Source organism: Falco cherrug, chromosome Z (assembly GCF_023634085.1).
Source record: "Falco cherrug isolate bFalChe1 chromosome Z, bFalChe1.pri, whole genome shotgun sequence".
NCBI classification, from domain to species: Eukaryota; Metazoa; Chordata; class Aves; order Falconiformes; family Falconidae; genus Falco; species Falco cherrug.
Genome location: NC_073720.1, coordinates 55,333,039 through 55,360,604, shown reverse-complemented (window position 1 = coordinate 55,360,604; position 27,566 = coordinate 55,333,039). Strand labels below are relative to the sequence as shown.

At 48.8% G+C, this 27,566-nt stretch overlaps 1 protein-coding gene across 3 annotated transcripts; it reads left to right on the top strand.

Annotated features, from left to right (window-relative positions):
- Positions 1–2,083: 2,083 nt before the first annotated feature.
- On the top strand, positions 2,084–27,566 carry SLC49A3 (solute carrier family 49 member 3). Of its 3 annotated transcripts, none has more exons than XM_055699599.1 (10): positions 2,086–2,326; positions 11,369–11,527; positions 12,453–12,672; positions 19,636–19,712; positions 19,830–19,967; positions 20,534–20,650; positions 22,239–22,391; positions 24,488–24,645; positions 25,559–25,671; positions 26,507–27,111. In XM_055699599.1, exons 1-10 carry the CDS (start codon positions 2,198–2,200, stop codon positions 26,665–26,667), a joined length of 1,425 nt encoding a protein of 474 aa, XP_055555574.1. In that variant the 5' UTR covers positions 2,086–2,197; the 3' UTR covers positions 26,668–27,111. The 3 variants fall into 3 exon arrangements, with proteins under 3 accessions (XP_055555576.1, XP_055555574.1, XP_055555575.1); XM_055699600.1 differs by lacking the exon at positions 26,507–27,111 and adding an exon at positions 27,128–27,566 and having other exon boundaries at positions 2,088–2,326; XM_055699601.1 differs by lacking the exon at positions 22,239–22,391 and having other exon boundaries at positions 2,084–2,326; positions 26,507–27,113.

The following is a 27,566-nucleotide window of genomic DNA, read 5'->3' as shown; positions in this document are numbered from 1 at the left end:
ACTTCTGCTGCAGTTGCTTTTTTCCCTTTCTGTGGCCTTGCTTGACACATACTTTCTGATGTCTGCACCCAAGGTGACAAGGCTCACATAGACAGCATGTCCTTCACTGTCCAGCTACAATGCATTCCTGGACTGCATTTCAAGTAGAAAACAGCACACCATGTTATCTTGATGTAAAAAATAATGCAGAAAGGGGCTAAACAGGGCAGCCTTAATTTTGGCCTACAAATATGTGCAATTTGAGCTTTTTGTGTATTCTAGTAACAAGATGGACAGCAGAGAGCAGAAGCAGCAGAGGTATTTCACATGGGATCCTGGTTTCTGCCAGCATTATTCAGACTTCTTTGATGGTAACACAGATTTTGAGCTGAAAAGGAATGGACGCAATGGACAGATCACATGAACAGAGCCTCAGAGAAGTTAGTTTTCATACAGGGCCTGCCTGCCAACGAGAGAGACAAGGGAGAGGAGGAATGGTGTTTCTCTTAGAAAGTACTGACTGCTGGGTCTTTCTGCTGTACCATACACCTGGGCCTCTTTCCAGTATGTTGATATGCAAGTTTCTCCCCATGTGTCAGCGCTGATGGGTCAGAAGGGCAGTTAACTCATGCACACAACCCAGCTCACAGCATGTCTTTTCAGAGCAGGACAGACGTTGCTGTACATCGGCGTGCAGCATACGAACAGCAGTGCTCTTTGTCAGCAGCTCGTAAGCCAGGCAAACCTGGCCAGGCATTTGTAGACAGAGGAACAGGTCAGTCATTAATATTACGTTAATAGTCCCACCTGCTATTACTAAATGTCAAACCCCAGTTCCAGCTGAGGAAGACTGGAAGGCACAATCTGTCAAGTCAGTAAAGCTTGCTCATTAGCACAAACAACCCATGCTTCTCTCTACCCTGCAACAACAGGCTTGACTTTGGGTTGAAATGCTTTCTTCTCCCTCCTTCCTCTCCCCACCTCCTCCCTCGACCTCCCTCCACTCCCCCCACCTTGGCGTGGGAAATTTCAGCTAAATTTGAGAATACTTGCATGCAGGATAACCCTCCCTATCCACTCTTCCAAATACGTCCAAAGCACTTGAAATAAGGTTGTTCTCACAGTAAATGACCCCACCTCTGAAGAGAGGGTGTTGAGTTCTTAGCAGGCTGTGGTGAGGAATGGCACAAGTTTCGAAGGGCTGAGTGAGAGGTGACAGGTGGGTGACAGTGCCTTGGGGCCACTTCTGGGAGCCTGTTGGCTCAGAGCTTCTGAAACCGAGTGGTGGGGTTGTGGGAGGGTGATCATGTCTCGGGGCTGGGAAAAAGACATCCAGGCATTGCCAATGTCCAACCAACCTGAAGTCACATAGAATCATAGAATCATTTGGATTGGCACATATCTTGTTTAGGAGTGGAGGAGGCTTTTGCTTTGCACTCTCGGCTTTTTCTCTTGGTGAGTTTTTCAGAAGATCAGAGCTAGTGTGGGTGCCTCTGCATTGGGGGAAGAAGCTACTGCCGTCTGCAGCATCATCAGTCATATAAAACCATAACCAAACTGTACATCCCATGGCTGATAAACCTCTGTGGGTCTTAACAACCTCCCTTCATTCTCCTCCGGTCCTTTTTCTACTCCAGTAAGCCATCACCCTCGGACAGGGCTTCCCCCTCCTGCTGCCACCAGCACCCCCGGCCGCGGAAGCGCCACTGAGGATAACGAACGCGGGGCTGTCGGCGGGTAGCAGCGATGCTGCTGAAGTTCTTTTAACGACAGACGAGGAAAAAGGGTTTTGTCGCCGACCGCCCTGGCGGCCCGCCTTCCCACCACCTCGGCAGCCCCGTGCCGGAGCACCGGGCCTTCCCCTCTGCCAAACGCGACAGGGCAAACCCGGCCCCGCGGGCACCGGCAGCCCGCTCCGGGCTGGGCCCAGCACCCGCGACGAGCGGCTGTCGCTCGGCTTCGGCGCCGCTCCGCAGGGCGCCTCCGCACCGCTGGCCCACGCTGCGGGCCGTGCCGTGCCGTGCCGCGCCGCGCCGTGCCGTGCCGTGCCGCGCCGCGCCGTGCCGTGCCGCGCCGCGCCGTGCCGTGCCGTGCCGCGCCGGGCGGCAGGCTGCGCTTCGGCCGGGGCCGCCCCCGGCAGGCCGGGAGCGCGGCGGGGCGGGGCCGGGCAGGGCAGTACCGAGCTGTGCCGGGCCGTGCCGTGCCGTGCCGTGCCGTGATGGAGGGTTCCGAGGCGGCGAGCCTGCTGGGGGAGCGCGGCCCGGGGGGGCAGTCCCCGTTCAAGACCTACCGGCGGCGCTGGCTCCTGCTGGCCGCCGTGTGCCTGCTGAACTGCTCCAACGCCATGGTGAGTGCGGCCCGCCCCGGCCCGCCGGCCCGGCTGCCCCGCCGCGGGGAGCCGCTCCCGCCGCGCCGCTGGCGCAGACCCCGCCGCCGGGGGGGGCCGGGGGGCCGGACGCGGACGGCAGCGGGGACGTTCCTCCGGCGGGGGGAGGGCGGCCCCAGGCCGGGGGGGGCAGGGGGAGGCCGGCGGCGCCGCGGGGTCCCCCAGCAGCCGTGAGCGCGGGAGGGGGCGCCGGGCGTAGGGCGGCCGGCCCTTCCTCCTGCCTGCGCCGAGCTCCGGGGGGCAACCCGGACTGCAGCTGCCGGGGTAGGAGGGGTGCAGGGCTCGCCAGGGTCACACCACCTCCCGCCAGGCGTCTGCCGGGCTCTGCCCCCGCGCCCCGTCCCGCATCCACCCCGGGGCACCGGCACTCGGCTGCACCCCACAGTGCAGAGAAGCCTCGGCCTGGCCGTGCCTTGGGGACTGAATAAGCGGCTTTTCCTTTCCAACTTTGTTCCTTTGGTTGTGACGTCGGGCTGCACACCTGCCTTGCTGACCGGCGGGACCCGGAGTCGGGAAGGGCGCTGATGGGGAAGGGCAGGATGGGATGGCAGGGTGCCTGTGGTCTGGAAGTACCGAGCGGCAAAGCCAGGCTGGGATGAAGCAAAACATGTCCAGGAGCACAGCTAAAGCTGCTGCCGAGTCCGGGAGAACAGCTAAAGCTGCTGCCTAGTACACTCCTAGGCCTTGGGGAGGAACAGAAAGTATTCGGCGCCCGTGAGTGTCACATGTTTCGAACCGAAGAGCAGTAGAACTACGCTGAAACCCTCGGGGCAGAGGCGCAGGAGTTAGCTCTGCCTTATTGCAGGCCTACGGCAGCGTATCTGCCTGGTCAGAAACAGGAGCAAGTAGGTTTCCATTTAGGGTCTGTTGTTGCACATACAACACAGTATAGGAGTGATTCTGCACTAAATGTACTGGTACATGAACTTCTTATTGCCTACAGGTACTTTATTTTGAAAGACCTGAAGAAAAGCGATGCCAGATCACACCACACCTGTTGAGCAGATTAAAATTAAGTTCAGTAATTATCAAGATAAACCATAAAGTTTCCCCTTACCAAGTCCTATTATATGGGATAGAAGCCCAAATCCTTGCTCACCAAGTCATTGAGGACATAGTTGATAATTATCAGACTGGTGTAGAATTATTCATGCACTTGAGGATTACCATGCTGCAAATGCAGGCTGTCTGGCAGCCAAGATCAGGTGCTGTCACCTGCAAACATTTAAATGCAGCAAAGGAAGAGTAGGTATTGCATGATGCTATTGCATTATGCAAGAGTGCTGGAGCAGAAAAATGAAAAAAACATAGTGAGAATGTGGTTGTATATGGATGACACAAAATGAATGTGCCTTCCCTAGGGAAAATCGGTTTGTCTTTCAAGGGTGTAAAAAAGTGTCCTGCAGAAAAGTGATGTGAAGCCACACTGCTCACTTGCAGTTGAATTGGCACAGCACAGTAACATTATGTAGCAAGAAAAAAACCACTCTGCTAGAAGTGGGCAGTGACAGCGGGGGTGAGGGAAGCTGCAGAAAACCTTTCCTGGATGCCTTGTCAGACTTTGACTTTGCTGGCCCCTTAACTGTGAAAATGGACGGTTACTTAAAAAGCCCCTTTCAATGCATTTGCAATTCAACTGTGACCTGAGTCATGTGGCTGAAAACTTTGTAGCCCTGAATGATTCTGCTGTTGTCTGTCTCCTTGGCATCTTGCCAACTTCTTGTCTGTCTATAGTAGCATTTTTCCACAGCATGAATGTTAACCCAGAACTTCAAAACTGGGTGCTTAATAAATATCCCAGAGTAGAAACACTGTTTCTAAGCCACTGCAAAGGTCTCGAATGGCAAGTATGCTGATACAGAAGTTCTAGTCAAACATTTATTGATGCTAATGTTTCTCCCAAATGTTCCTGATGAAAATCACACTAAAATGGAGGGAGTGGTTGAAAGCCCATGCAATCAAAGAGCTTGGTTGCTGTTTTAAGAGTTCCAGATGGAAAGATTAATTTACCAGTTCTGTGGTCTGAAAATTGCTTTGCAAGTTAAGGTGTGTCCTCCGTTCCTGTACAGATGTTGCATGCAGCACTGTGTTCTATGTATTCCTGCATCAGGCTATCTGCAAAATGCATATGGTGAGGACAGACGATTTTGAATTGTCTGACTTAGAAAGAACAGACCACCTCAAGTGCTGGACCAAGCTTCCAGGATGCTGCCTTGTATTCCCCTCTCTTACCTATGCACATGTGCAGGTTTTATTGGTGGCCTTCAGTGTCACTAGAAGTGGCAGAGGGGAGATAATCCTGAGAGGGAGAGACTGTCCATGTCAGGAAGACAAGGTAGAAGCAACTTAACTGCAGGAAAACACACTTGATCATGCAGCAAGGGCAGGCTAAGAAAAGTGTGTTTCTTAGTTCAGTCTGTTTTAGGATTGCGATTGAGCAAGGCCAGGCCAGACCATGAAAAGGGCACTCCTCCCAGCTTCCTCCTACTCCACATTATTGTTTGAAATCCTTCTTTAACCAGAACACAGTGAATATATATAAGGGAATACGATATAAGGGAAGCTTTTTACACCAAGGATAAATAGCCCATACTTGATTCTCTTTTACTGACCTGAGTTCAAAAGCCTCTGCCTCTCCCTGCTGCGCAAAAAGATTGGGTCTCATTTCCTAAACATGGCTATTCTGGAATTTCCTAGCTGACAATGTAGTGTGAAAAACCTTTGCGTCATTCTAAGAAGTCCATAAGCAGGCATCAGTATAATTCAGTTGCTGCCTGAAGTCCTGGGAAGAGAGGCTGTTCTGACCACAGCTGAGCTGAGCTGGTCATCTCCAGTTGTCTTTTGCAGCACTCCTGGTAAGCAGTGGCATAACTATCCCTAAGGTTGCTCCACAGATTTGTTTTGTCAAACTGATGGTGTATTTTGAGTGTGTGCGTTTTTTTGATCTGAAGACTTAAGGTTTAAGTGTATTCATGGTGTGCTGACAGCTGCTGTAACACAAAGAGTTGAGGGAAACACCTCCTTCCTCCTCTCGTCCTTCCTGTGAAGCTGAACAGGTGGGAACTTTGTGTTTCACAGAAGGAACTTTTTCTTGCCTTAGCACTGGGGACAGAAGAATGAAACTGAGAGTGTTTTCTGCCCTGTTCTCTGCCTGTCAGCATGAGCAAGCTGGGGAGGAGGAGGGGAGCCGAAGGTTGGACATGGCTCACACTTGGCTGGGTGGTTTCTGACTCACCAGCCTGGAGGACTTCCACCACCACTTAGTGTACTTGGGAGAGGAAGGAGAGCTGCACAAGTGGAGACTGGCGTGTGCCAGGGCAGTGGGTGCACACGCCTTGCCCACACCCATCCATCAGTGCCCCTGTAGATACACATGCACACAGAGCTGCTGCTGCCTGGCTGGACCATTTTGAAGATCGTGCCTCTGTCCTTACTTCCTTGGCTGCTGTGTCAGCACAGGTGCTTTCAGCTGAGGCCAGAGGCTGTTTGCTCCCAGGCTGTGGCCCTTTTGACGCTGAAGATGAGGAGCCTGGTATAAGGGCTTCATAGCCCAGTCCCAGGGGAGGAGGAGGCAGCCCATGTTTCTCAGAAAGACATCCTACCTCACCTTCAGAGCAGTGTCAGGGAGAAAGCGTGCTGGGACCAGCAGAACTGCTGCAGACAGTGCCTGCCTGGGGAGCGGTGAGCTGTGGCTATGCCTGTTACAAAGTGGAAGGTCCCATTTCACGTATGTCATCCCCCTTGTCTCCTCCTTTTCAAGCTGTACATAAGAGGTATTACAGGGACATTGCTACACTGTGCATAGTCACATAATATGCCAGGCACGAAGAGCACTCCATATAGCAGCCTTTGCTAGCTGATGCCACCGCTGACATGGCGAAACGGCTTAATTTCTACCCTGCCTGATTGCCTGCACTTGCCATTCTGGAAATGATTTTGCTTTTCGCTTTTAGAATCTTGATTTGTTGGTGAGGAGGTTAACATTGGTTAACAGCTTGCCTTCATGAAGAAAAATTTTGGTACCACTTCTGGCAGGGCTGCATCTGATTATATGTGCGACGCATTGACTTATCATTACTGCTCTTTGAGCTCTGAAAATCCTGGGGCTGTGTTTGTTTATGCTGCCTTCTGCAGCTCACACTTATTGCTTACCAAAGTGTAGAGTCCTTCAGCCACCACCTTGCTGCCATTGCAGGCAGAGAATAGGTGGCTCACAGCCCCCCAGTAACCTCCCGTGGAAATGGGAGAGAGGGCAAGTGCTGGATTCCCTGGGAATGGGTGGAGGGAAACCAAGTCCTACAGGTGAAATAGGTCTTGGAGAGTCTGCACAGGAGTGAAAACAGTAAAGGCAATATTGCAGAGGAACTGAACCTGGAGAAGATGGAGGCAGAAGGGGAATAGAGCAGGAGGAAAACTAGAGGGTTAGGGCCGATTCTGGGAGGAAAAGGGGGTGGATCCAGATCTGAGAATCAGTTAAGGGATACAAGAGAATCAGAAAGCGCAAGAAAGAAGCTTAGAAATGGGGGCAGGATGAGAACAGCTGTAACCTGCTTTGGTTACAGGACTGCCCAAGCAGATCTGCAATTAATGGGGAAGGGAACAGGCAGTCTCTGGGAGGTGCAGAAGAGGAAATGTCAGCTAGAAGAAAGATAAATCAAGCAAAGGGAGGGAGAGCTGGAAGTGGAGCCAGTACCCCTCCAACGTCAGTACCAGTCATATGTTTTGAGTTTCAGGGCATTTGCTTTCCCTGGTGGACCCACATGTTCCATTGTGAAAGGATGTATGGAGGGGGCTCTCCTGCAACTGAGGATATAAATAGACTCTGGGAGGAAACATTTCTGTTCTTTTCTTCTAGTGATGGGGCATGGCTACCCAATAAGCCAGCCATGTGCTCAGAGCAGTGGGAGATGCAGCTGTACTCCAGTGCAAGCCAGAAAAGGCTTACAGGTTTTCAGGGGACCTTCTGTCCTCTTCATCAGCTGCGCCCACTGTGTAAAGCACAAGATTTTGTAGTGAAGAGTGTGTCATGAGGTACGAATTCCTGCCCAGACAGCATGCACTGGAGCTTTTGCTGTCTCTGAATTCAAAAAGCACAGAGCTCAGGTGAGGACTGTGGGAACTACAATTCCTGCATCTGGAAAAGAAATGGTGTCTATTATTACAGCATCTATTTCAACGTCCTGATTGATGCATATCTGAAGGGAGGGAAAAGTTCATCCCAAATGCTGAAGAATCAAATATTATGGTCTACAACATAAGCGACTGTGGCCAATGATATTGGATTATACTACAGCAGGAGCTGTCCTTTGAGAACAAATATTGCAAAATCTGTGAGGTAACTCTGGGAAGTGAATTTTGCAAAGTGTCGGGGTTTGGGCTCACGAAGCCATTGTGGTTGGTTGGTGTTCAAAGACAAGAGTCCATGTGCTTGGATGGCTCTCTGTGGACTTCTGTATAAATGACTTGACCTAACTATGCCATGGGCCAGAGAGCGGACTCCTGCTGACTTCCAAAGTCATCCACTCCAACTTGTGAAGCAGCACAGCTGTGTTCTGCTGTGGGGACTGTGCAAGGTAGTTGTTGAGCAGTCAGGGTATGGGGCTCTGAGCTGGGTGCATTTGGAGCCTCAGAGACAAGGCATTCCTGATCTGCGGGGTGCCAAGCTGGGGATTTTGTCAAAGCTTTCTAAAAGGTTTTGGTTAATTATAGCTCTGTCAGGGCTCAGAAGGAGCAGAAGTCACATGGGTGAATGGAAATTGCTTGTCACCATTGCAAGTCAGGAAGAGACATTGGCAAGGGGCTAGACTTTCCCAGTTTCGCTGTTGTGGCATCCATTGAGCTGCCTTCAGAGGAGCAAATGTGGACATGGACATAGCAGTGCAGCATGTAACACAGACTCCCCTTGATGCCTTGTGCATCTCACACTGAGGCTCTAAGTCTGTGTGGCTATGCAGGCAATGGAGCTGAATGCAGTTTGATCAGACCACAAGAGCATATTTTCATAAAGTGAGGCTTGTGCAAGGACTGAACAAGTGTGTAAACAACCCTGCAGGGGCAGAGGTGCCTGTCTGTCTCCTTCCTTTATCTGTCCCAGGAGCAAACAGCTTTTGGTGGCTGGCATCCTATAACCCTACGCATTATCTCTTCTCCTGTATCTGTCACGATGATCTACAGTAGGGAGCTTTGACGCTGTTTTTGGTGTGCCAAGGCTGAGTTAAGGCCCTGGGAGAGTAGAGGAGGGAGGAACCTGTCTCAGTCTCTGTTCTAAATCTTCAGAGGTTACAGGTCTGAGACACCACCAGGAAAGAACTGCATCATCCTCACCCTTTTCTGCCTGAGGGGCAGTCCCTGTGTGAGTATCAGCCTTGGCAGTGAAGAGTTTCAGAAACAATAAATGGGATAAGGGCTCTAGATCCCAACAGAAGAGCTTGCTGTCTACTACGGATGAAGTCATTGTAGCTGGGGCAACCAAAAGCAGAAGGTGGCATACTCATTTGCTTAGCATGGCAATTTCCCTATGTTGGCAAAACCCCACAGTGCCACCCCGTTGTTGCAGGGGCATTTGGAAGCCACTTTGACCACAGCTCCATTGCCCAGCTCTTAATTTCTCTGTTAGAGTGACACATTGTAAACAACCCCTGCCTGAATGGAGGCTGAAACATACTTTTTCTCTCCAGACCTATAAAGAAACCCGCTTGCTATTATGAAGAACAAACTCAGGCTTGTACAGGCTGCAACTTCCCACCTTCTGTGCTCTCACACACATATGCTGGAACTGGACCTCTTGCTCAGAATAGAAATACAGGGTAGCCACAATGCTTGGTTTTAAGCAAGATCTGATGGAAACACGCTAGAGTGCTTGATCACAGCTTGCCTTGATGTATGCAGCCACTGAACACAAAATGCTGTGCTCTGTCTTGTGGCATCATTCTCCTAATGATGTCATGCCTAGGTGAGCATCTTGTGTGGAGGAACAGAAGAGGTGAAAATGTGCCTGAAGCTGGCTTACAAAATATATCAACTCTTTAATTACACTGTGTCCTGATACAGTGTTTCATCACCACCACCCCCATCTGGAAGGCAGTGAGGAACAGAGAATTGCTGTTGCTGGAAATACATAGCTGGGTTTTGTTTAGCAGCAGTTTAGCATCCCGTAATCAAATTAATGCTCATGCCTTGGTGATGCTCTATTTATTTATTTTTAAACAATTACATTAGCATTAAACTAATTTAAATTCCCATGCCAGTCTGATGAAGTTCAGTTCCAGAAAAACAAAGGTGGGTGAAATTTCTTCCTGAGACAAGACAGTAACATTACTATAATGTATTATTTCAAGGAATTTTTAAAGAACTCATTTTATTAGAAGACTGCTGCAAGTCTCCCAATGACCTGGAATAGCCTCCTTGTTGTGTAACAGGAGTACAATTTCCTTCAGCATTCAGCATCTTTGTCTACCTGATTGTAGATGCTGAGTAAACAAATCCACCCCCTTCCAGACCTTTGACTGATCCCACATGGGTGTATCTGAGCTCAGCATGGTGCTATGAGCTTTGTGTTGAATGCAGGACATTTGGCATGTCAGCTCCTTTCAGAGTAGAGGAAAGGGCTGATGCTAGGAATCCTTGCTAGGACAGTGATAATACATTCAAAACTTCTCTGTTACTGCCATTTATGCATTGCATCCCTGCTAGAAGAAAAGCTTGGCTAAACAATGATTTGCATGTGGCTATTCTCACGCAGTAACATAAGAAAAGTCCATCTCCCCTTCTGCTTGCATTTAATGTGGTAGTTTGTATGGTCTCTAGCCTGTAAGAAGTAAATAGGAATGCTGGAAATAACAAGTAGCAGAATGTAGGGACACACCTTCTTCTGTTAGGTTATCCTAGTCCTTTTTTAGTTACACATTAACGCTGCAGCTGACACTGTCTGCAGGATGCAGGTTGTGGAGAGGAAGACTGTGATGGCAGAGAGGGGTACCTGGAAGGAGACAGTGACTGGAGTTCTTTTCTAGGAAGCTATAGTGGAAGTTTGTGTTCACATTTCTGCAAACTTTGTCATCTTGAGTATTCACCAGCTGCAAGATCACTTTCTAACGGTGGAGTAGCGTACATCCACATTATTGAAACCTGTTCTCAGGCTAGGTCAGTCTTTTTGAAAAGCACCAGAGAGGGTGTCTTTGCAAAGAATCCACAGAAACATCCTAAAATTTGGGTTAGTACCCTAATTTCATCCTTGTGGGCATGATCTCAGGAGCTGATTTGAGATCAAAGCAGGCCTTGTTGTTCCCAGAAGAAACCAGAAGCAGACAGCAACCTTACGAAACCAGTACCTAAAGCAAGGTTTAGGGAAATATTTTCAGATACGGCATTGGAAGGAAAAGACTGAAGTACCTCATATATGTCCCTGTTATGATGTATTGAATAATGCAAAGTTCTAGGCCCTTTCCTAACCATCGACTGTGTGCAGGACAGCATGGAATACTGTCTGTCTTGGCTGACACATAGCAAAGATGTTTTTATAAGGCTGCATTCAGGGGTTACCAATGCAAACATAAATACCAGGCTGAGTTTAAGAGGTTCTTAGGGGCAGAGAGGAGATGGCAGCCTCTGTTTTGTTTACACTAACATAGAAGGATTGCCTGTGGTTTACATCAGGTAAGTACGTGCATCAGGGGCCAACATATTCAGCTTGGGGACAGAAAAAATTACTGACCTCTGCTTCTGCCAGCTTCCAGCAGCAGGAGGGCTAGGGGACCAGGCATGACGTAGTGAAACGGATGGGGTGCTCAGGGCCAAGATAAAGATGATATCAGTGGTGAAATGGTCCCAGCATGAGTAACTGCAGACACTGGGGGTTTGAATTTTTATTACCAGCCTTAACATCCTAATTTCAAGGACAGACTAAGATAGCAAGTCCATTCATAACTCAGACAGTTTGAGAGGATGCTGAATTTCTGTTGTGGTGATGTGCATACTTACCAATCTTTGTTCTCTACTCTACAGCTGTGGCTGACATTTGCTCCTGTGGCTGATAAGACAGCTGCCTACTTCCACATTTCCCTGGAGATGGTCAACTGGCTCTCAGTAGTGTACCTCCTCATCTCAATCCCATTTGGTCTGGTAGCAACATGGGTTCTTGACAGCATGGGGCTCAGATGTGCTGTGAGTTGAACTGTTCTGTTTCCCTGAGGATGTTTCACCTGGAGATAGCAGTAGCTGCACAAAGCACTAACATGCATACTATGAATGGGAGACTTGCCAAACGCTGCAGAGGATGAGCAAGCTCTGTCCTAGTTCAGTAATAGCTGTAACATCACCTCTGAGGTGAGGATCAGTGGGGAAAAGTCAGAATAATGTTGCATCCTTATTTGGCTTTTCCTGCTTTAATTTTTGTTGTCTTAGCCAACTGACCGGAACAGATGCTGTGAGCTGACTCTGTGACAAGCTTGCTGTAATTGAGTAGGATTTGCCGTGGCAAAGTGTTAGCACAGCTGTTTTGTTTGCAGGGCCAGTTTAAGGAGCAGCAGGGCAGGGTGCAAGCAAGGGACCCCTGCTCAGCTCAGAGCCTGGTCTATGCTAAGCCAGCTTGGGACCTCTACACAGTCTTATCAGAAGTAAGAGTGTTGTGTAATTTGGCACTGGAATGCTAGCATGCTAGTAGTATAGAAGAGCATTGGCAGGATGCATATCCTGGATGATTTATTGCCATGATCTTTGGATTGTCACAGCAAAATATGGGTGGATGGCGCAAACTTGCAGACAGAGTGTACTTACTGAACTTCTGATTTCTCATCAATTTCACGACAGTCTGCTGTCTTGCATGAGCTACACTGTGGTGTAGTCGTTATGTGGGGCCAGGGCAGCCACCTTGCTCCCTAAGGAGACAGGTAACTCACTGTTGGATCATCCAGGAGCATCTTGTAGTGGCCCAAAGGGGTGGGGGCCGTCCGCAGGCAACTTTCTGTGCAATGATTACTAACACCAGTGTCTCCTGTAGTGCATCTGAAACTGCTCATGCAACTCTGTTGTATTAAGTTCTGCCCTTCAGGCTTCAGCACACAACCCCTGGCTGTTTCTGTTTCTGCAGGTGATCCTGAGTGCATGGCTGAACATGGTGGGTAGCATCATCCGGATGTTCAGCGTCCTGAAGTTCTTCAGCTTGGGTCCCCAGAGTTACTGGTACCTGTTTATTGGGCAATGCCTCTGTGCACTGGCACAGCCCCTTATCATCTTTTCACCAACAAAACTGGCAGCACTATGGTTCCCAGACCACCAGAGAGCGACAGCAAATATGATCGCATCAATGTGTAAGTGATAGCTGCAAAGAAATATTGCTGCTTCCCAGAACTTGCTAGTATTTGTTTGCCTTTCAGAGGCAGCAGGCAGAGGAAACCCTGTGTACTACATCCATTTGGCCCTGCAAGTACAGCTTGGCTTGAGTCTCATAGCCACGTGCAATAAAGCAGTGCCTTCAAGGCCCTGAAAGGCAGGCAGGCATTACTATGGTGAGGAGCAAGAAAATGGCCTTAGCCACATCCAGGTGCAAAGTTCAAAGTAAGCCACCCAGGCTGCCAGTCTTCCTCTCTGCTATGAAAAGGTGATCATCTTTGCCTAAATATAGAGGCTGGGGACAGCCCTCAGTGTTACTGTGTCTGAAGTGTGTAGCTGCCTTAATTTTACAGCTTGTTAGGAAGGTGCCCAAATTGCATCCAATGCCAGTGCTCACAGTTGCCAAATTCTGTTAACTGGATAGAGCTGAGGCTGCTGTAGCAATTGTGTCCACCAGTTCATCCAGTAGCAAGGCTGAGCACGTATTCCCAATTGGCATGTATGCATGCACAGATAAAATATACTCAGCCGGCCGCACAAACATGTTGAGTATGCTAAATGCAGCAGCACTACCCACACAGAAACCACATCTGCCTCACAAAATGCCTGGAAGCAGGGAAACTGGAGCGGAGGCACCAAATATGCTTGTTCTAATTTCGTTCCTGTCTTGGCTCCTTTGGGCCTTGCTGGAGACAGGATACTGCACTTGACAGATCTGTTTCTTTCCTCCATGTAACATTTTTCCCAGCAGCCTGAAGAAATCTCTTCCTCACTTCTCCAAGGACTTAGAGGTGCCCCAGAAACTGGGCTGGCTCACTGGCTGCAGCTGGGAAATCTCACAGTATCTACATGTGTGAGGGAGCCCCACCTGCCCTTCCCTCAAAACAGCTAATAGCCGCCTTCCGTGCCCCGCTGCCTTGGAGTTGTGAGGAAAGGGTAAGCGTGGGGAAAAGGGCTGTGTAGGAGCACCCCTATACAGCTTTCTCAGTGCAGGTCCAAACCCAGAGCACAGGCACTGTTGTTTAGCAGGAGTGGATTTATGGTGTCAGAACAAATAAATTCTTTTTGCACTGCCTTCCCTAGAACAGGGTAGACCTGATGGCTGACTTTGTTTCCCAGGGCTGAGATAGACCTTCACCTTCTCTGCTAGAGGAGGAGCTCTGTTGCCGTGTGGTGCAATACAATTACTACCAGGGACCACTGGGCACTCAGTCCTTCACTGCCCTGAAGGTCTCCAGCCTGTAGAAAGCTTGGTCTTTTTGAGAGAGCAGCCAGAGCTGCCAAAGAGCATTTATTTCACACAGTGTCCTCCATCCTTTCAGAATCAAATGGATCTAACTATGGGAAAAAATAAAACTGAAAAGCAAGAAACAGTGGAAACCCAAGACCTGAAGCTGTTCAGTCTGTGGCATGTTGAGATATCAGTGTGAGGACTGAATGGGCTGTGATTATCTGCTGCAACACCTGCATATTGCTGTGTGGAGGGACTTCCATTAATAATGTCTGGTTATACACCCATTACTGTCTGCTGTACAAAATCAGGATTTCGTTTCAAGAAAGTTTAAATATTGCCTAGAAGGAGCATCTGCCACAGGCCCAGTCATTTACTCCAGTGATTAATTACCTCACTGGTAAATGTCTACATGTTGCTTCTCATCTTGATGCACCTTATCCCCAAGCTATTTAGTCTTGTTCCACCAGTTTGTCAGGTAGTTATGGACAGAGTCACCTCTTTCGTGCTTTGTCTAGAAAGACTGAATGTCTCCAACCCAGTCACTTTACAGGCATACTTCGCTTCTTCCCACATGTCTCCATGTCTGCCTGTTGCTCACAAGAGCTTTTTCTCTCAGCTTGCTTCAATTTATCAATACCCATTTCATCTCTTAATGCCAGAGCAGCACTCAGAATTCCAGTACTACTGGTATTAGTACTGCACACAGAAACTGGCACTACAGCCTCCTGTCAGTATCCCCACAGCTCCTGGTAGTGCCTCTGGGTGGGCTTCCCTGTCCTTGTGTGGCAAAAATGGACACTGCACCCCGGATCCTGCTGAGCAGCTGAAATCACTGTGACTCAGCTGTGCTCTTGAGTACTTACTCTCAGTTCTCCCCATCACCTGTAGAGACTTGCTCACAAAGAAGCATTGCAGGGCAAAAAGCTGATCCCCTGTGAAGACCATGAGAAATTCTCCTGTCTCAGGAGAAGAAAGACTTTTCTGAGTGCACTGAACTCTGCTTCATCCATGGGATTCTTCATTTACTGTGGTCTGTCAGCATGTAAGTTTCTGCACCTGTGGAGTTTTGGTGCAGCAGCATTGCTGTTCACAAAACACAGCCCCGTTGCAGAGTACTGCAAGCCAATCCACCAGGACCCCTGGACCATAATGTACAGTTGATTAACTCCACTGATCTTTCCATTCACAGTCTAGGCTCATATAATTTCTCTTTCCAGGAAGAGGCTGAAACCCTGTAATTACGCAGATAGTCTCACTTAGTCTTTTTATCTCAATATGCACATTTCCACCCCTCATCCATACCTTCTGGAACTGGTTTTGCATGCTGATTGTTCATGGAAACACCTGACTCATTTTCAGGCAGTCCCCTACAACACCCAGATGCATTTGACCCCAACAGAGAAGTTTTAATCCATCTTCTTGGAAATGATGTATAATTGTGTCCATGTACTTAGAAGCAGGTAACATTTCACCAGTGTGAATAAGCTAGTCCTTTCCCAAGTACAGAGCAGAAATGCTACAGTTGTGTGCTATAACAGTATTAATTATGCCTCAGCAGAAGGTACCTCTTCAGATTCTTATCCAACGCCCTGCTCAAGCAGGGCTGGGCTAGAGCAGGTTGCCCAGTGTCATGTCTAGTCAGGTTTTGACTGTCTCCAAGGATGGAGACGTTGCAACTCAGGAACTTGTTCCAGTGTTCAACCACTGTCAAAGTAAAACCTGTGCTACAGTTTGTGCCCACTGCCTCTTATCCTGCACTGATCAAGGTTCTTTTCTCCAGCCTGAACAATCCCAGCCTCTTTATGTATGAGAGATGATCTGGTCCTTTAATCACGTCTTCAGGCCTTGTCTGGACTTGCGCCATTACTGTGTGTCTTGTATTGAGGAACGCAGCACTGGACTTGGCAATCCAGATATTTCTCACCAGGGCTGAGGAGAAGGGAAGGATCACTGCCTTCCACCTGCTGGCAATGCTCTCCCTAACGCAACCCAGGGTACTGTTGAGCACCTTTCTGCAAGGGTGCATTTCTGGCTAATGGTCAACTTGCAATCCACCAGGACATGATGTTCTGTGCAAAATTACTTTCACAGCTTCTCCAGGCTGATCAGTCCCAGCTCTCTTAGTCTGTCCTCATGTGATAGAAGCTCCAGTCCCTTTTAATCATCTTCTTAGCCCTTTGCTGGACCAGTACATCCATGTGTATCTCATACTGGGGAGCCCAGAACTGAACACAGTACTCCAGATGGGGCCTCAATAGTGCCAAGTAGAGGGGAAGGATCATGTCCCACTGACAATGCCTCACCTAATACAGCCCAGGATGCTGTTGGCCGCCTTCATCATGAGGTTATGTTGCTGGCTCGTGGTCAGGTTGGTGTCCACCAGGACACTTACTTCCCACACCAGGTACTTCTCTGCAGAGCTGCTTTCCAGTTGGTCAGCCCCAGTCTGTACTGGTGGATGGGGTTATTCCTCCCCAGGTGCAGGACTTTACATTTCCTCTTGCTGAACTTCACAGGGTTCCCCTCTGCCCATTTCTCTAGCCCAGGGGTCCTCACACTTTTTAACCAGGGGGCCGGCGCGGATGCAGTGGCAGGCAGCCATCTGCGGCTGCTTGGTTTCCCCCTCCCAACCCCTGGGGGGGGGGGGGGGGGGGGAGGGTTTCTGTAAATACTGGGGGCTGGATTGAGGACCCCTGCTCTAGGCTGTTGAGGTTCCTCTGAACGGCGGCATAGACATATCTTTTGTCAGGCACTCCTCCCAGTGTCACATCATCCGTAAACTGGCTGTGGGTGCACTCTGCCCTACTGCCCATGTTTTCCGTTAAGGTTAAGCTGTACTAGCCTCAGTATCAACCCCTGGGGTGCACCACTAGTGACTGGCCTCCGGCTTGATTTCATGCTGCTGCGGCTAATCCTCGGGGCCCAGCTGTTCAGTCAATTTATCTCACCTCACTGCCCACTTACCTAGCCAGCACTTCATCAGCTTGTCTGCGAGGAAGTTACAGGAGACAGTGTCAACAGCCTTAGTAAAGTTGAGACAAAAAACATCCACTGCTCTCCCCTCCCCAGACAGTCATCTCACTGTGCAAAGGTATTAAGTTGGTTAAGCATTTCTCCTTTGGTCACTACTCCTGTTCACTTTGTTGACCTTCATGTGCCTGGAAATAATGTCCAGGATTGGTTGTTCCATGGCCTTCACAGGGATCAAAGTGAGACTGGAAGGCCTGGAGTTCCCTGGATTCTCTTTGCCCTTCTTGAAGATGGGAGTGACCTTTACTCTCTTCCAGACCTCAGGAGCCTCTTGGAATTGCCACAGCCTTTTAAAGAAAACAGAGAATGGCCTTGCGATGAAAACAGCGCGCTGCCTCAGCACTCACTGGTGCATCCCATCAGTCCCACAGACCTGAGTATGTGTGGTATATTGAATGTTCCCTAACCTAAGTCCTCCTCCATGGGAGTAAATCTTCCTTGCTCTAGACTTACCTCTGGTCTCAGAGCCAAAGGCTGGTCTTACCAGTAAAGATTGAGGAGAAGGCAGCATTGAATACCTTGGCCTTTTCCATGTCCTTTGTCACCAAGTGTCCTGCCCCATACAGCAGCAGGCCCATATTTTCCCTAACCTTGCTTTTGCTGCTAATGTAACTGTAGAAGCAACAAGAAGTTGCCTGTCACATCTCTTATCAGACTTAATCCCAGGCTGACTTTGCCTTTCCTAACCCCATCCCTGTACATTAGTAGAAAAGCAACTTCACTTGTTTGAACGTTTGCAGAAAATTGCCTTAAAGTTAAAAAATTATCTCCCACAGCTGTGGACGTTCCCAAGCAGAGCCCCAGGAGTGCTCCTTTACATGCTGCTCAGCTCCAGCCCCATAACAATGCAACCCCCTACTCCAGTACAGACAAGTGTCCAAGATTCTCTTCTGCCATGTGCTTTTTGTAGTTGGTAGTGGTAGCAGAGATCAACTTGTTTGCCAGCTTGGGCTTTACTGAGGAAATACATTGGCTTGAAAGGTGTCAGGAACGACCTAGTGTCATTTTAGAGAGCTGTCATAGGGCTTTCCTGCTTTTCATGCCTTTTTGGCAAAGAATCATAGATTCATAGAATGGTGTGGGTTGGAAGGGATCTTAAAGATCAGCTAGTTCCAACCCCTGTGCCGTGGGTAGGGACACCTTCCACTAGACCATGTTGCTCAAAGCCACATCCAGCCTGGCCTCGAACACTTCTAGGGATGGGGCATCCACAAGTTCTCAGAGCAACCTGTTACAGGTCTCACCACCCTCACAGCAAACGAATTCTTCCTAATATCTAATGTAAATCTGTCCTCTTTCAGCTTAAAACAATTACCCCTTGTTCTATCACTACATGCCCTTGTGAAAAGTCCCCCTCCAGCTTTCTTGTAGACTTTCTTGAGGTACTGGAAGGCTGCTGTAAGGTCTCCCCAGAACCTTCTCTTCCCCAGGCTGAACAAACCCAACACTCTCAGCCTTTCTTCATAGGAGGGGTGCGCCAGCCCTCTGACCATCTTTGTGGCCCTCCTCTGAACTCACTCCAACAGGTCCAAGTCCTTTTTATGGGGGCCTTAGAGCTGAATGCAGGTGGGGTCTCACAAGGAGTAGAGGGGGAGAATCACTTCCTTCCACCTGCTGGTCACTCTTCTTTTGATGCAGCCCAGGATACGGTTGGCTTTCTGGGCTGCAAGTGCACATTGCTGGGCCATGTTGAACTTCCTGTCCACCAGCACCCCCAAGTCCTTCTTCTCAGGGCTGCTCTCAATCCGTTCTTCTCCCAGCCTGTTTTTGTGCTTGACATTACCCCGACCCAGGTGCAGGGCCTTGCACTTGGCCTTGTTGAACTTCATGAGGTTTGCATGGGCCCACCTCTCAAGCCTGTCAGAGTCCCTCTGGATGGCATCCCTTCCTCCAGCACGTTAACTGCACTGCACAGCTTGGTGTCACTGGCAAACTTGCTGAAGGTGCACTCAATCCCAGTGTCCGTATCACCAAGAAAATGTTAAACAGCGCTGGTCCCAGAAGACCAGTGGCATCCTGGTGACCATCAGGAAGATCATGGCCAGCAGCTTGAGGGAGGTTGTCTGCCCACATCTGCAGAGCTGTGTCCAGTTCTAGGCCTGTTAGTACAAGAAGGACGTGGACATATTAGTGTAAGTCCAGTGTAAGAAGATTAAGGGAATGGATCATCTTTCATGCTAACCAAGACCGAGAGAGCTGGGACTGCTCACCCTCAAGAAGGCTCGGGGGGATCTTGTGCGTATGTATACATGCCTAATGGCATAGGTGGAGTAAAGAAGGGACTACCTCTTTGTTACTGCTGCTATATAACATCAGGACAGATGACATGGATTCATCCATCTTCATTTTATCCCTTCAGCTCAGCATTTACTCAGGCAGCTTTGTGAGGGTGAGAACACTGTAATTCATAGATGAAAAGCAGTTTACAGGAGTTAGGGTTTGTAGGGAAAAAGGTTTATAGAATGGACTTCGTGGGGCTGAGGGAACAGATGTGGCCACAGTAAGACTACACAGCTTCTCATGTTCCCCTCCTGGTTTCTCCCTATGCATTCCTCGTCCTGTCCTTACTCATTGCTCTGCTGCACGCTGCAGTTCTGTTGCTGACTGGCAGTAGGGGTATAGGCATGATTCTGACTGCTTGCATGAAAAAACTGTGTCTCTGTTTATTTCCTTCCAGCCAATCCCTTGGGTATTCTTATAGCAAACGTGCTGTCACCTGCACTAGTTCCTGAAGGAAAGCACATCCCATTGATGGTAAATGAAAACTATTTTAATCAGCTAGCTGGCCTGGTTGGGGTCCAGCTGATTTATTTATGTGGAGGTGGTGGAGCTGGAAAGACTGGTAACATGTCTTTGCTTTGTGTTGTGTAGCTGGGTGTTTATGCAGTCCCAGCAGTAACAGCTTGTACTCTAGCAACTGTGGGGATTCACGAGAAGGTTCCTCCAACGCCTCCTTCAGCTAGTGCCACTAACTCCACCTCCCAGCCATTCCTCACGGGGCTCAAAATGGTAAGTGCCGTAGCACAGAGAGACACCAATGCTGGAGTGAGGGATGCAGCCCTGCCAGGCAGTGATATGCTGGGGAATCTGCTGACAAAGCAGGCTCTGAACACCCGACTCCACCAAACCCACCATGGAAAGCTCCCTGAAGGAGACCGGTATCTCCTTCCTCAGGGAGTGGAGGATGCTCACAGCAAAGCTGCAAGAGATGCTACCTGGCTTTTCAGCTGTGGGCTGGTTGCAGTTCACCTGTCTCAGACAGGCACACCTGGGCTCATCCAAGAGGACCACACAACCTGAGCTTTCTGAGCAGGTGTGGTAACTGGTGGGACAGCACATGGCAAAGTGAAGGAAGAATTTTGGCCCTGTTGAGATCCTTCATCCCTATATGGTCTCCATTTTAACTTGTCCTCTGGCTGAACTGACAGGGGAGAGTCAAACTTCTCTAATGATCAGAGGGTTGCCTTGTCAGCACTTCCAACAGGGCAGACAGAGCCACTGACCCTAAGACTACTGTCACAACCAGGCCTTTTTCACCCCCTCCACTTAAATTGTATGTTAACTTCTTTCTCTAGCTCCTGAAAAACAAGCCATACATCATCCTCGCAGTGTGCTTTGGAGGAGGAATTGGGATGTTCACCTGCTTTTCAGCTCTGCTAGAACAGATCCTTTGTGAAAAGGGGTATTCAAATGTGAGTCTTCTTCCTTTCTTCCCCATTGTCCACATCATCTGTGATACAATCAAAATTATTTTTCCTGATAAGGGACTCAGAGCAAAATGAAGATAGTTCAATATGCTGTACTGTCTCATATCTTATTTGCTCACATTAACTAATACAGATTAAGCAGTACATTAATCCAGAGCGCAGTCAATCTCTCAGGTATAATGGATGATCTGCATTTTCATTACTGCCCATAGCTAGGTTCCCATTTGCAAATGAAAAACCTTTACTCCTCAAACACTTTTTAGGAGGAAGAAGTATTGTGTTTTTTCTAAGTCTATGTTTATGCAGCCTTCTGACACTTCCCATAGTGGGATGGGGCCCAGGCAGGCCCTAGAGTGAAGCTGAAGGCAGGCTGATGCAAGCACCTTTTCCTCTTTCCACAGTCTGACCAAAGCCAGAGCAGCAGAGGCAGTCACAGGTACTGTGACAGCTCTTCTCCTGTCCTTCCCATGATGCTGGCCAGGTGCTGCTTTTACAGTTGAGCACAGTGTGTGCACAGCTGGTTCCTCCTGCTCTGTCCCTGCAATAGCAAGGGGCTGCCCCAGTTCCTGTGTTTCCCTTTGGGCAGGCAGCACTTCAGTCCTGCTGCTTGTATCCCCATGGAGGTCCTCTTAAAACACATCTCGAAATGTTAAGTATGCACATCTACATGCCTGGTCTCTGCCCGCTCCCCCTCAACTCCCAGGTCTGATACCTGGCTGTTCAGTGCTCCATAGCGAGGTCACATTGACACACTACATTGGCTTTTAGTTGAAAACCTTTTAAGCTTTGCTTTCTGTGCATAATAATGTTTCTGTCTCTGTGTGACTGGCCTGCCCTGGCCCTTTAGCTATTTCAGGTACCCTTTCCTTCCAGTCTGCCCCTGAGGCTCCCAGAAGCCTCCCTGCTTTCAGGATTGGTGTCTGCATTGGAATTCTTACAGAACTGAAGAAGTGGGACAAGCAAAGATAGTCACTGCAGGCAACAGAGCATGTACCCTGTCCTAACTACTCACTGCCTCTCTAATTAGAGGCTCACTGCTTCTCTAATTAGACCTCCTTGCTACAGCCAGGTGTTGCCATGTCTCATCTAACAAGCTTTAGGGCTGCTAGCCTGGTGGAAGGCATTCCGCCAGTGCAGGTCCCTCATCCCCAGTAGGAAAAGGGCCAGGAGCACAATAACAGACAGGAGCAGACTCCAAGGCAGTTGAAGCTGTTACCACCAGTGGTTGGCCCTGGAGGAGCAAAGAACAGTCTCATGCTGGGGCTGGAGCATTTAATGCCAGGGAACTGCTGCTACCCTGTTCCCAGCCTCCCTTGCCAGGTCTGCAGAGACGTGTCATCTATTGAGACCTTGGGAGTGCGGTGACCCTGCTATCCCTACATACTTATAGCAGCACCTGGGCCTTGTTATTTGCTGCTTAGAGCCCTGGAGAGGCCTCAGTTATTGCAACAGGCAGGGAAGCTTTTCCTGCCTCAGTAAGTGACCCACTAGCAGCAGGCAAATGGGTCAGTGATATTAAAACCTCTTTCCTAACTGCTCTAGTTGCTCAGTCACTTGTTCTTCTGCTCTCCAGGAATTTGCAGGCCTGAATGGAGCACTGTTCACAGTGTGTGGTTTGTTGGGTGCTTTCCTGCTAGGCCTGTATGTCGACCGGACAAGGAATTTCATAGAGTCCACCAAGATTTGTTTCTGTCTCAGTGCACTTGCCAGTATCGTGTTTGCAGTGGTGAGTTCTCTTTTGTGTTGCACCATACCTGTGAGCTTAGTTCTGTTGCCTTCGGATAAATCAATTCAAACCAAGGTCATTTTATGTCATAATATTTATTAAGCCACGTGTTATACTTTGGGATTATCTTTCTGGGCTAGGAATATTTTAAAGAAAAACCCTTTACTGAGGATTTCACAGTCACTGTGGAGCCTGAAACAGATGCTTCAGGATATAAATAAATTGGCATAAATTTTCTTCCTTACATTGGATCACCGTGTTTGTTTACTGGCCCTGAGACAATTCTTTTAAAAAAGAAATGGAATTGCTAATTATTCATCTTATAAAAATGAACAAGAATGCCATAGTTTTCCCAACATCTGCCTTTAACAGTGGTGGCAGCCAAGTTCAAGATGACCAGAAAGGACCCAGCTACATGCCTAGTTCTGCAGTATTTCCTTGAGGAGGACAAGACAAGAGAGAGGCAGAAAAGAGGGACACTTAAATCCACCCAGGAGAGGAATGCAGAACCTGGAAACTTTACACGCATTGGGCTGGCCTGCAAGTACTGCACTCGAACTAGTCATTGCCAATGGGAGTCATCATGTAGTAGGAACCTGAGCGTGAGGCACAGGACTCCTAGCATTGCAGAGGACCCAGACAGGTGCAAGTCTCTGCTTTCCCAATAGGCTTCTGCTGTGCATTTCTCCTATGTGTTGAAAAATCCAGACTTTCAATACAGCATGATCACAACTTCCTCTGGTCCAAGATCCCAGTGATGTTAGCTCCACTAGGCAAATGCAATGCCTTGCTTGGTGTAGGACAACATGCCTAAAGCAGATTTTGCATTTCCCCCATTGGAACTCTGGCATTTGCTGGGGGGATGCTCTGAATACAAATCAGCATGCCTGGGCTCTGGTAAAGCATGAGTAGGCAAATGGCTGTGTCAGGAGTAAAAGGCTCCCTCCTCGCCTTCCCTCTGTCCCCTTCATCCCAAACAGATGAACTACTAGTTCAGTGTAGTAAAACAAAAAACACCCATGCAAATCTGCTTGATGCCTTGACACTTTGAATTTGAATTCTAGACACACAGAGTTTTCCTTGACTTTACCAGTTCCGCTGGGCCAGGCCTGCTGCAGCCATGCCAGGACAAATACCTTGTGTTCCTCTGTGGGATTTTATTACTATATATAATGTAATATAATATCATATAATAGGATATGATATAATATATGATATGATATAACATAACATAATATGATATATATTATATAACCATTAGCATGGTTAATGAAAGAGATACTAGCACTGTGGCTGCAGGATATATGACTTTGAATTTACTAGCTTTGGCTGGACAAGGCCATGCTCTTTCTTCCAGAGTTAGGGACAAGGCTGTTCTAGGCACTAAACTAATCTCCAGGGCTTCTGAATGTTTCAGGTGGTTTTTTGTTTGTTTTATGGTTGGTTTTTTTCTGTGGTAAAAGCCCAGTGTTACAAACATGAGTCTGACATGATGAGGAATAGTTTTCCTTATTGCTGAGCTGCAGTGACTAATCATAGAATCATAGAATGGTTTGGGTTGGAAGGGACCTTAAAGATCATCTAGTTCCACCCCCTCTGCCATGGGCAGGGACAGCTTCTACTAGACCAGGTTGCTCACATCTCCATCCAACGTGGCCTTGAACACTTCCAGGGAATAGTTCTCCTTATCAATGAGCTGCAGCAACCCAGTGAATTCCCATACGTAACCCAATGCAAACACCACTTCTGAAATGTTAGCTTGCACTTGGAGGACGTTGTGTGTTTCACTTGGTCCTGGAGATATGCTGAGCACATGCCTGGTAAGTTATTGACCAGTCAACTCACAGTAATAAGACCACACCAATGCTTTTCAGGTAATTCTGCTGATCCTCTTTCCCCTTACTTAAATTCAACAGATAAAGCTCCATCCTGTAGCCATTTGTTGACTCTAGAGGGTTGGAGGTAAAAGAAAGATTTCAGGAACAGGTAGGGAAGGTACTGGTGAGCCCTTGGGATTTCCTGAAGGTTATGGGTTCAGAGACTTCCTGTACAGTAGTGCTGACACTGAGACTTCAATGTTGCTTTTCTGCCTGCAGGCTTCTCAGTTCAGACATCAGGCTGTCACACTGGCCATCACCAGCTCGCTCTTTGGTTTCTTTGGTTTTGCCATCTACCCCATTGCCATGGAGCTGGCTGTGGAGTGCTCCTACCCTGTGGGAGAGGGCACATCTACAGGTCTGATTTTTGTTGCAAGGTAAGCAGACAGGTTAAATCCAATTGGCAGCTGAACTTGGGTTCACACGCAGACATGCACATGTGTGCGTGCACACACATACACTGGCCACAAATTTTGGAACTGGTGTAAAAAAAAGCAAGAAGGAAGATGTAGGTCTTGCTTGGGACAAAGCGGGATTTAACCATGCCCGGCATCACCTATCTTGGAAGCAGACGAGGGCTGTATGCCTGAGACAGGCACGCATTCCCATGGCAGTACAGGGACTTGTCAGGTCTTAGTGCTGAGAGAGATGGGGCTTATCACTCACAGGGCAGCTGGTCACAACAAATGGGGCAGTAACAGTCCTTCCCATGATCAGTTTACATGCCTAGGGCTGGCACTGGGCTGCAGCAGGAATGACTTGTTGAAACCTTAAATGGTGATATACGTGGCCTGGTGCCGTGTGTGTGTCAGCTGGAGCTGCGGCAGCAAGAAAGATCAGTCAAGGAGGGGCAAAAAGGCTATTGTCTCTCCCTGGTTGTGGACTTTGTGGCTGCTGTGAGCCAGCTATGAATGATAAGGAGGCTGAAGTCATAGCCTGAATTTTTCCCATCCTCATTTGTGCTGTGAGAGGCATTTCCAAGTCTCTGCCCAGTGGTTAGGTCTCAGCTCCTTGACGGTCGTAGTTCAACATCTGCCTGCCCCCAGAGGGAGTATATAGTGGTCCTGCCACACTGGCCCCGTGGCTGGGGGTGTGCTGAAAGGCTGATCTGAACACCCGGTGAGCCAGGGCCAGTTAACTAAGCACCTGGGCCAGAGGAAGCCAGCAGTAGCTTTCTCTCTAGAAGAAGCCTGCTCCAGAAAGCAGTCTCACTTTCTTCCCACTGGGGAAGCTGGACTTGTCTGCAGCACTGGTGAATCAGGCAGGCACCATGTTGACTTCTCCCCACAGCCAAATTGAAGGTGTGATTTTAATGATTCTGCTACAAGCCCTTACTGTCCGAGTTGCTGATGATCCATCCTCTACCTGCGCCCTTGACCAGGATGGAGCCCGGGACTGGATGAGTAAGTATGTCCTTAGGAAATGATGCTGGACACTCGGTTATACCCCATGTAGCCCCCGCTCTCCTTCAGGTCTCACTGCGAGGGGGCCTGTAAGACCCTGTTGCAGAAAGTCTCTTAGCTACCCTTCCCAACCTGATGGTGCACTCCTTGCTGCTCCTGCTAAACCAGGCCTGCAGGGTTGAAATGGGAAAATGTCTAAGGTGCCATGAATGCTGCTGCTGGCTCTGGTTTAAAATTCCTGTTATGGCCACCCTGCAGAGACCTGAGCTTCATCAAGCTGGAAAGCAGCTGTTCTGGGGGAAAGACACTACCACATAGCACAGCCTGCGCTGCTTTGCAGCATGGGGGGCCCAAGACTACAAATGCATTGACTGAAAGCTACTTCCCTTGCTTCTGCACACACTGTTGCCTGGGTTTATAACATGCCAGTACAGCTTTGTTTTGACTTATTCCACATTTCCCTTCCTTTCCTAGCTGGTCAGGAGAGGAGAGCAACTGAGATGAGCAGCACAAATGTGTTTTCAGTACAGGCTAAACCCTGGGCTTGATCTCTCAGCTAGTTCGTAGTTACGTAGTACTGACACCAAGTCCTGGGGACACACCGTAACACAAAGGCTGGCAAACACCTTTTAAACAAATCCTGCTTGGCTGAGCAGAAACTACCCAGAACAAGCTCCACTAGCTGTCAGGGAACAAGGCTTCCCAATAACTGCCCCCAAAAAGCAATTTGACTGCTTCATGTCTGAAAGCCCGCAACTCTCCACCTCATCAGATCAGAGCTGAATCTTATGATTAGGCACCTATTCCTACTAATTTTGTGGTCTGATACATGCAGGAACATCTGTGGAGAAAGGCATGGAGGTGTGTGAGACACTGCTGGAGCAGGAATGTAACTACTTCCAGGCCTTGTTGCACAGCCTTTTAGATTTACTTCTTTTTTTACTTCAGAAAAGATTCTTTCCACCAAATTTGTGTTTGATTAAAGTGTATCCTTAGTGAACCTTTCCTACACTTTGCTCTCAGGTGATATAACAAGAAGCACTACCTGTGTTGACCCATTCTTTTATGAAGTTGAAGTGTTTTGATTCAATCTTTCTGGTAACTTTCTTCACCACCCCTCAACACTCACAACATGTGCACATACAGAGAAATACACTCTTCCACAGACACACTGTATGCACCACTGTAGGACCTGCAACCTGTGGGGTCATGCAGGACAAAGGTCCTGGAAACCTTCCACATTTCACTGAAATCCTCTTCCTATGCCAGGGTTCCATGAGATAAGGTTTGGCTGTTACCAAGCTGGCAGGCCCCACTGTGAGCTGCACCCTGCCCTCAGGGGTAGCCCCTGGGAGGAGATCACCCAGGCTGTGTGGCTGCTGGGGAGCTGACCTCTAGACTTCTGCACCTGTTGGGGGTTGTGAATTCACTGTCTGAAAGTGTATCTTCCTTGCAGCTCCGGTACTGGTGCTGGCTGGCCTCTGCAGTGCTATGGCTTGTTCCTACGTCATCTTCTTCAACACTAACTACAAGCGTCTCCTCGCTGAGACAAACAGTGGTGATTTGGTCAAGGCAGAAGATACAGCAACAGCAGATGTTCCTGAAGCCTGACCAGACCAAAAAGGGGATGCCCAGTAAGGGAAGGACTCAGGCCTGGGGGCAGGGACCATGACTGCAAATGCTCAGCTGGCACACTGGGTATCTGGGTCCTGTGCACAACAAGCAAGGGCTAGAGCAGGGTCACTGGGGCACCTTTGCTTTGCTTCCATCAATCTTGTATTTATTTGTGAGTCCAGGCTGTAAGAAAGGCTGTGCTGCCAGCTACGCAGGTAATGGGGATTTTTAGCTGACTTGATTCAAGCTAAAGAAATGTTGCAGAGGAGAGAAGCATGATA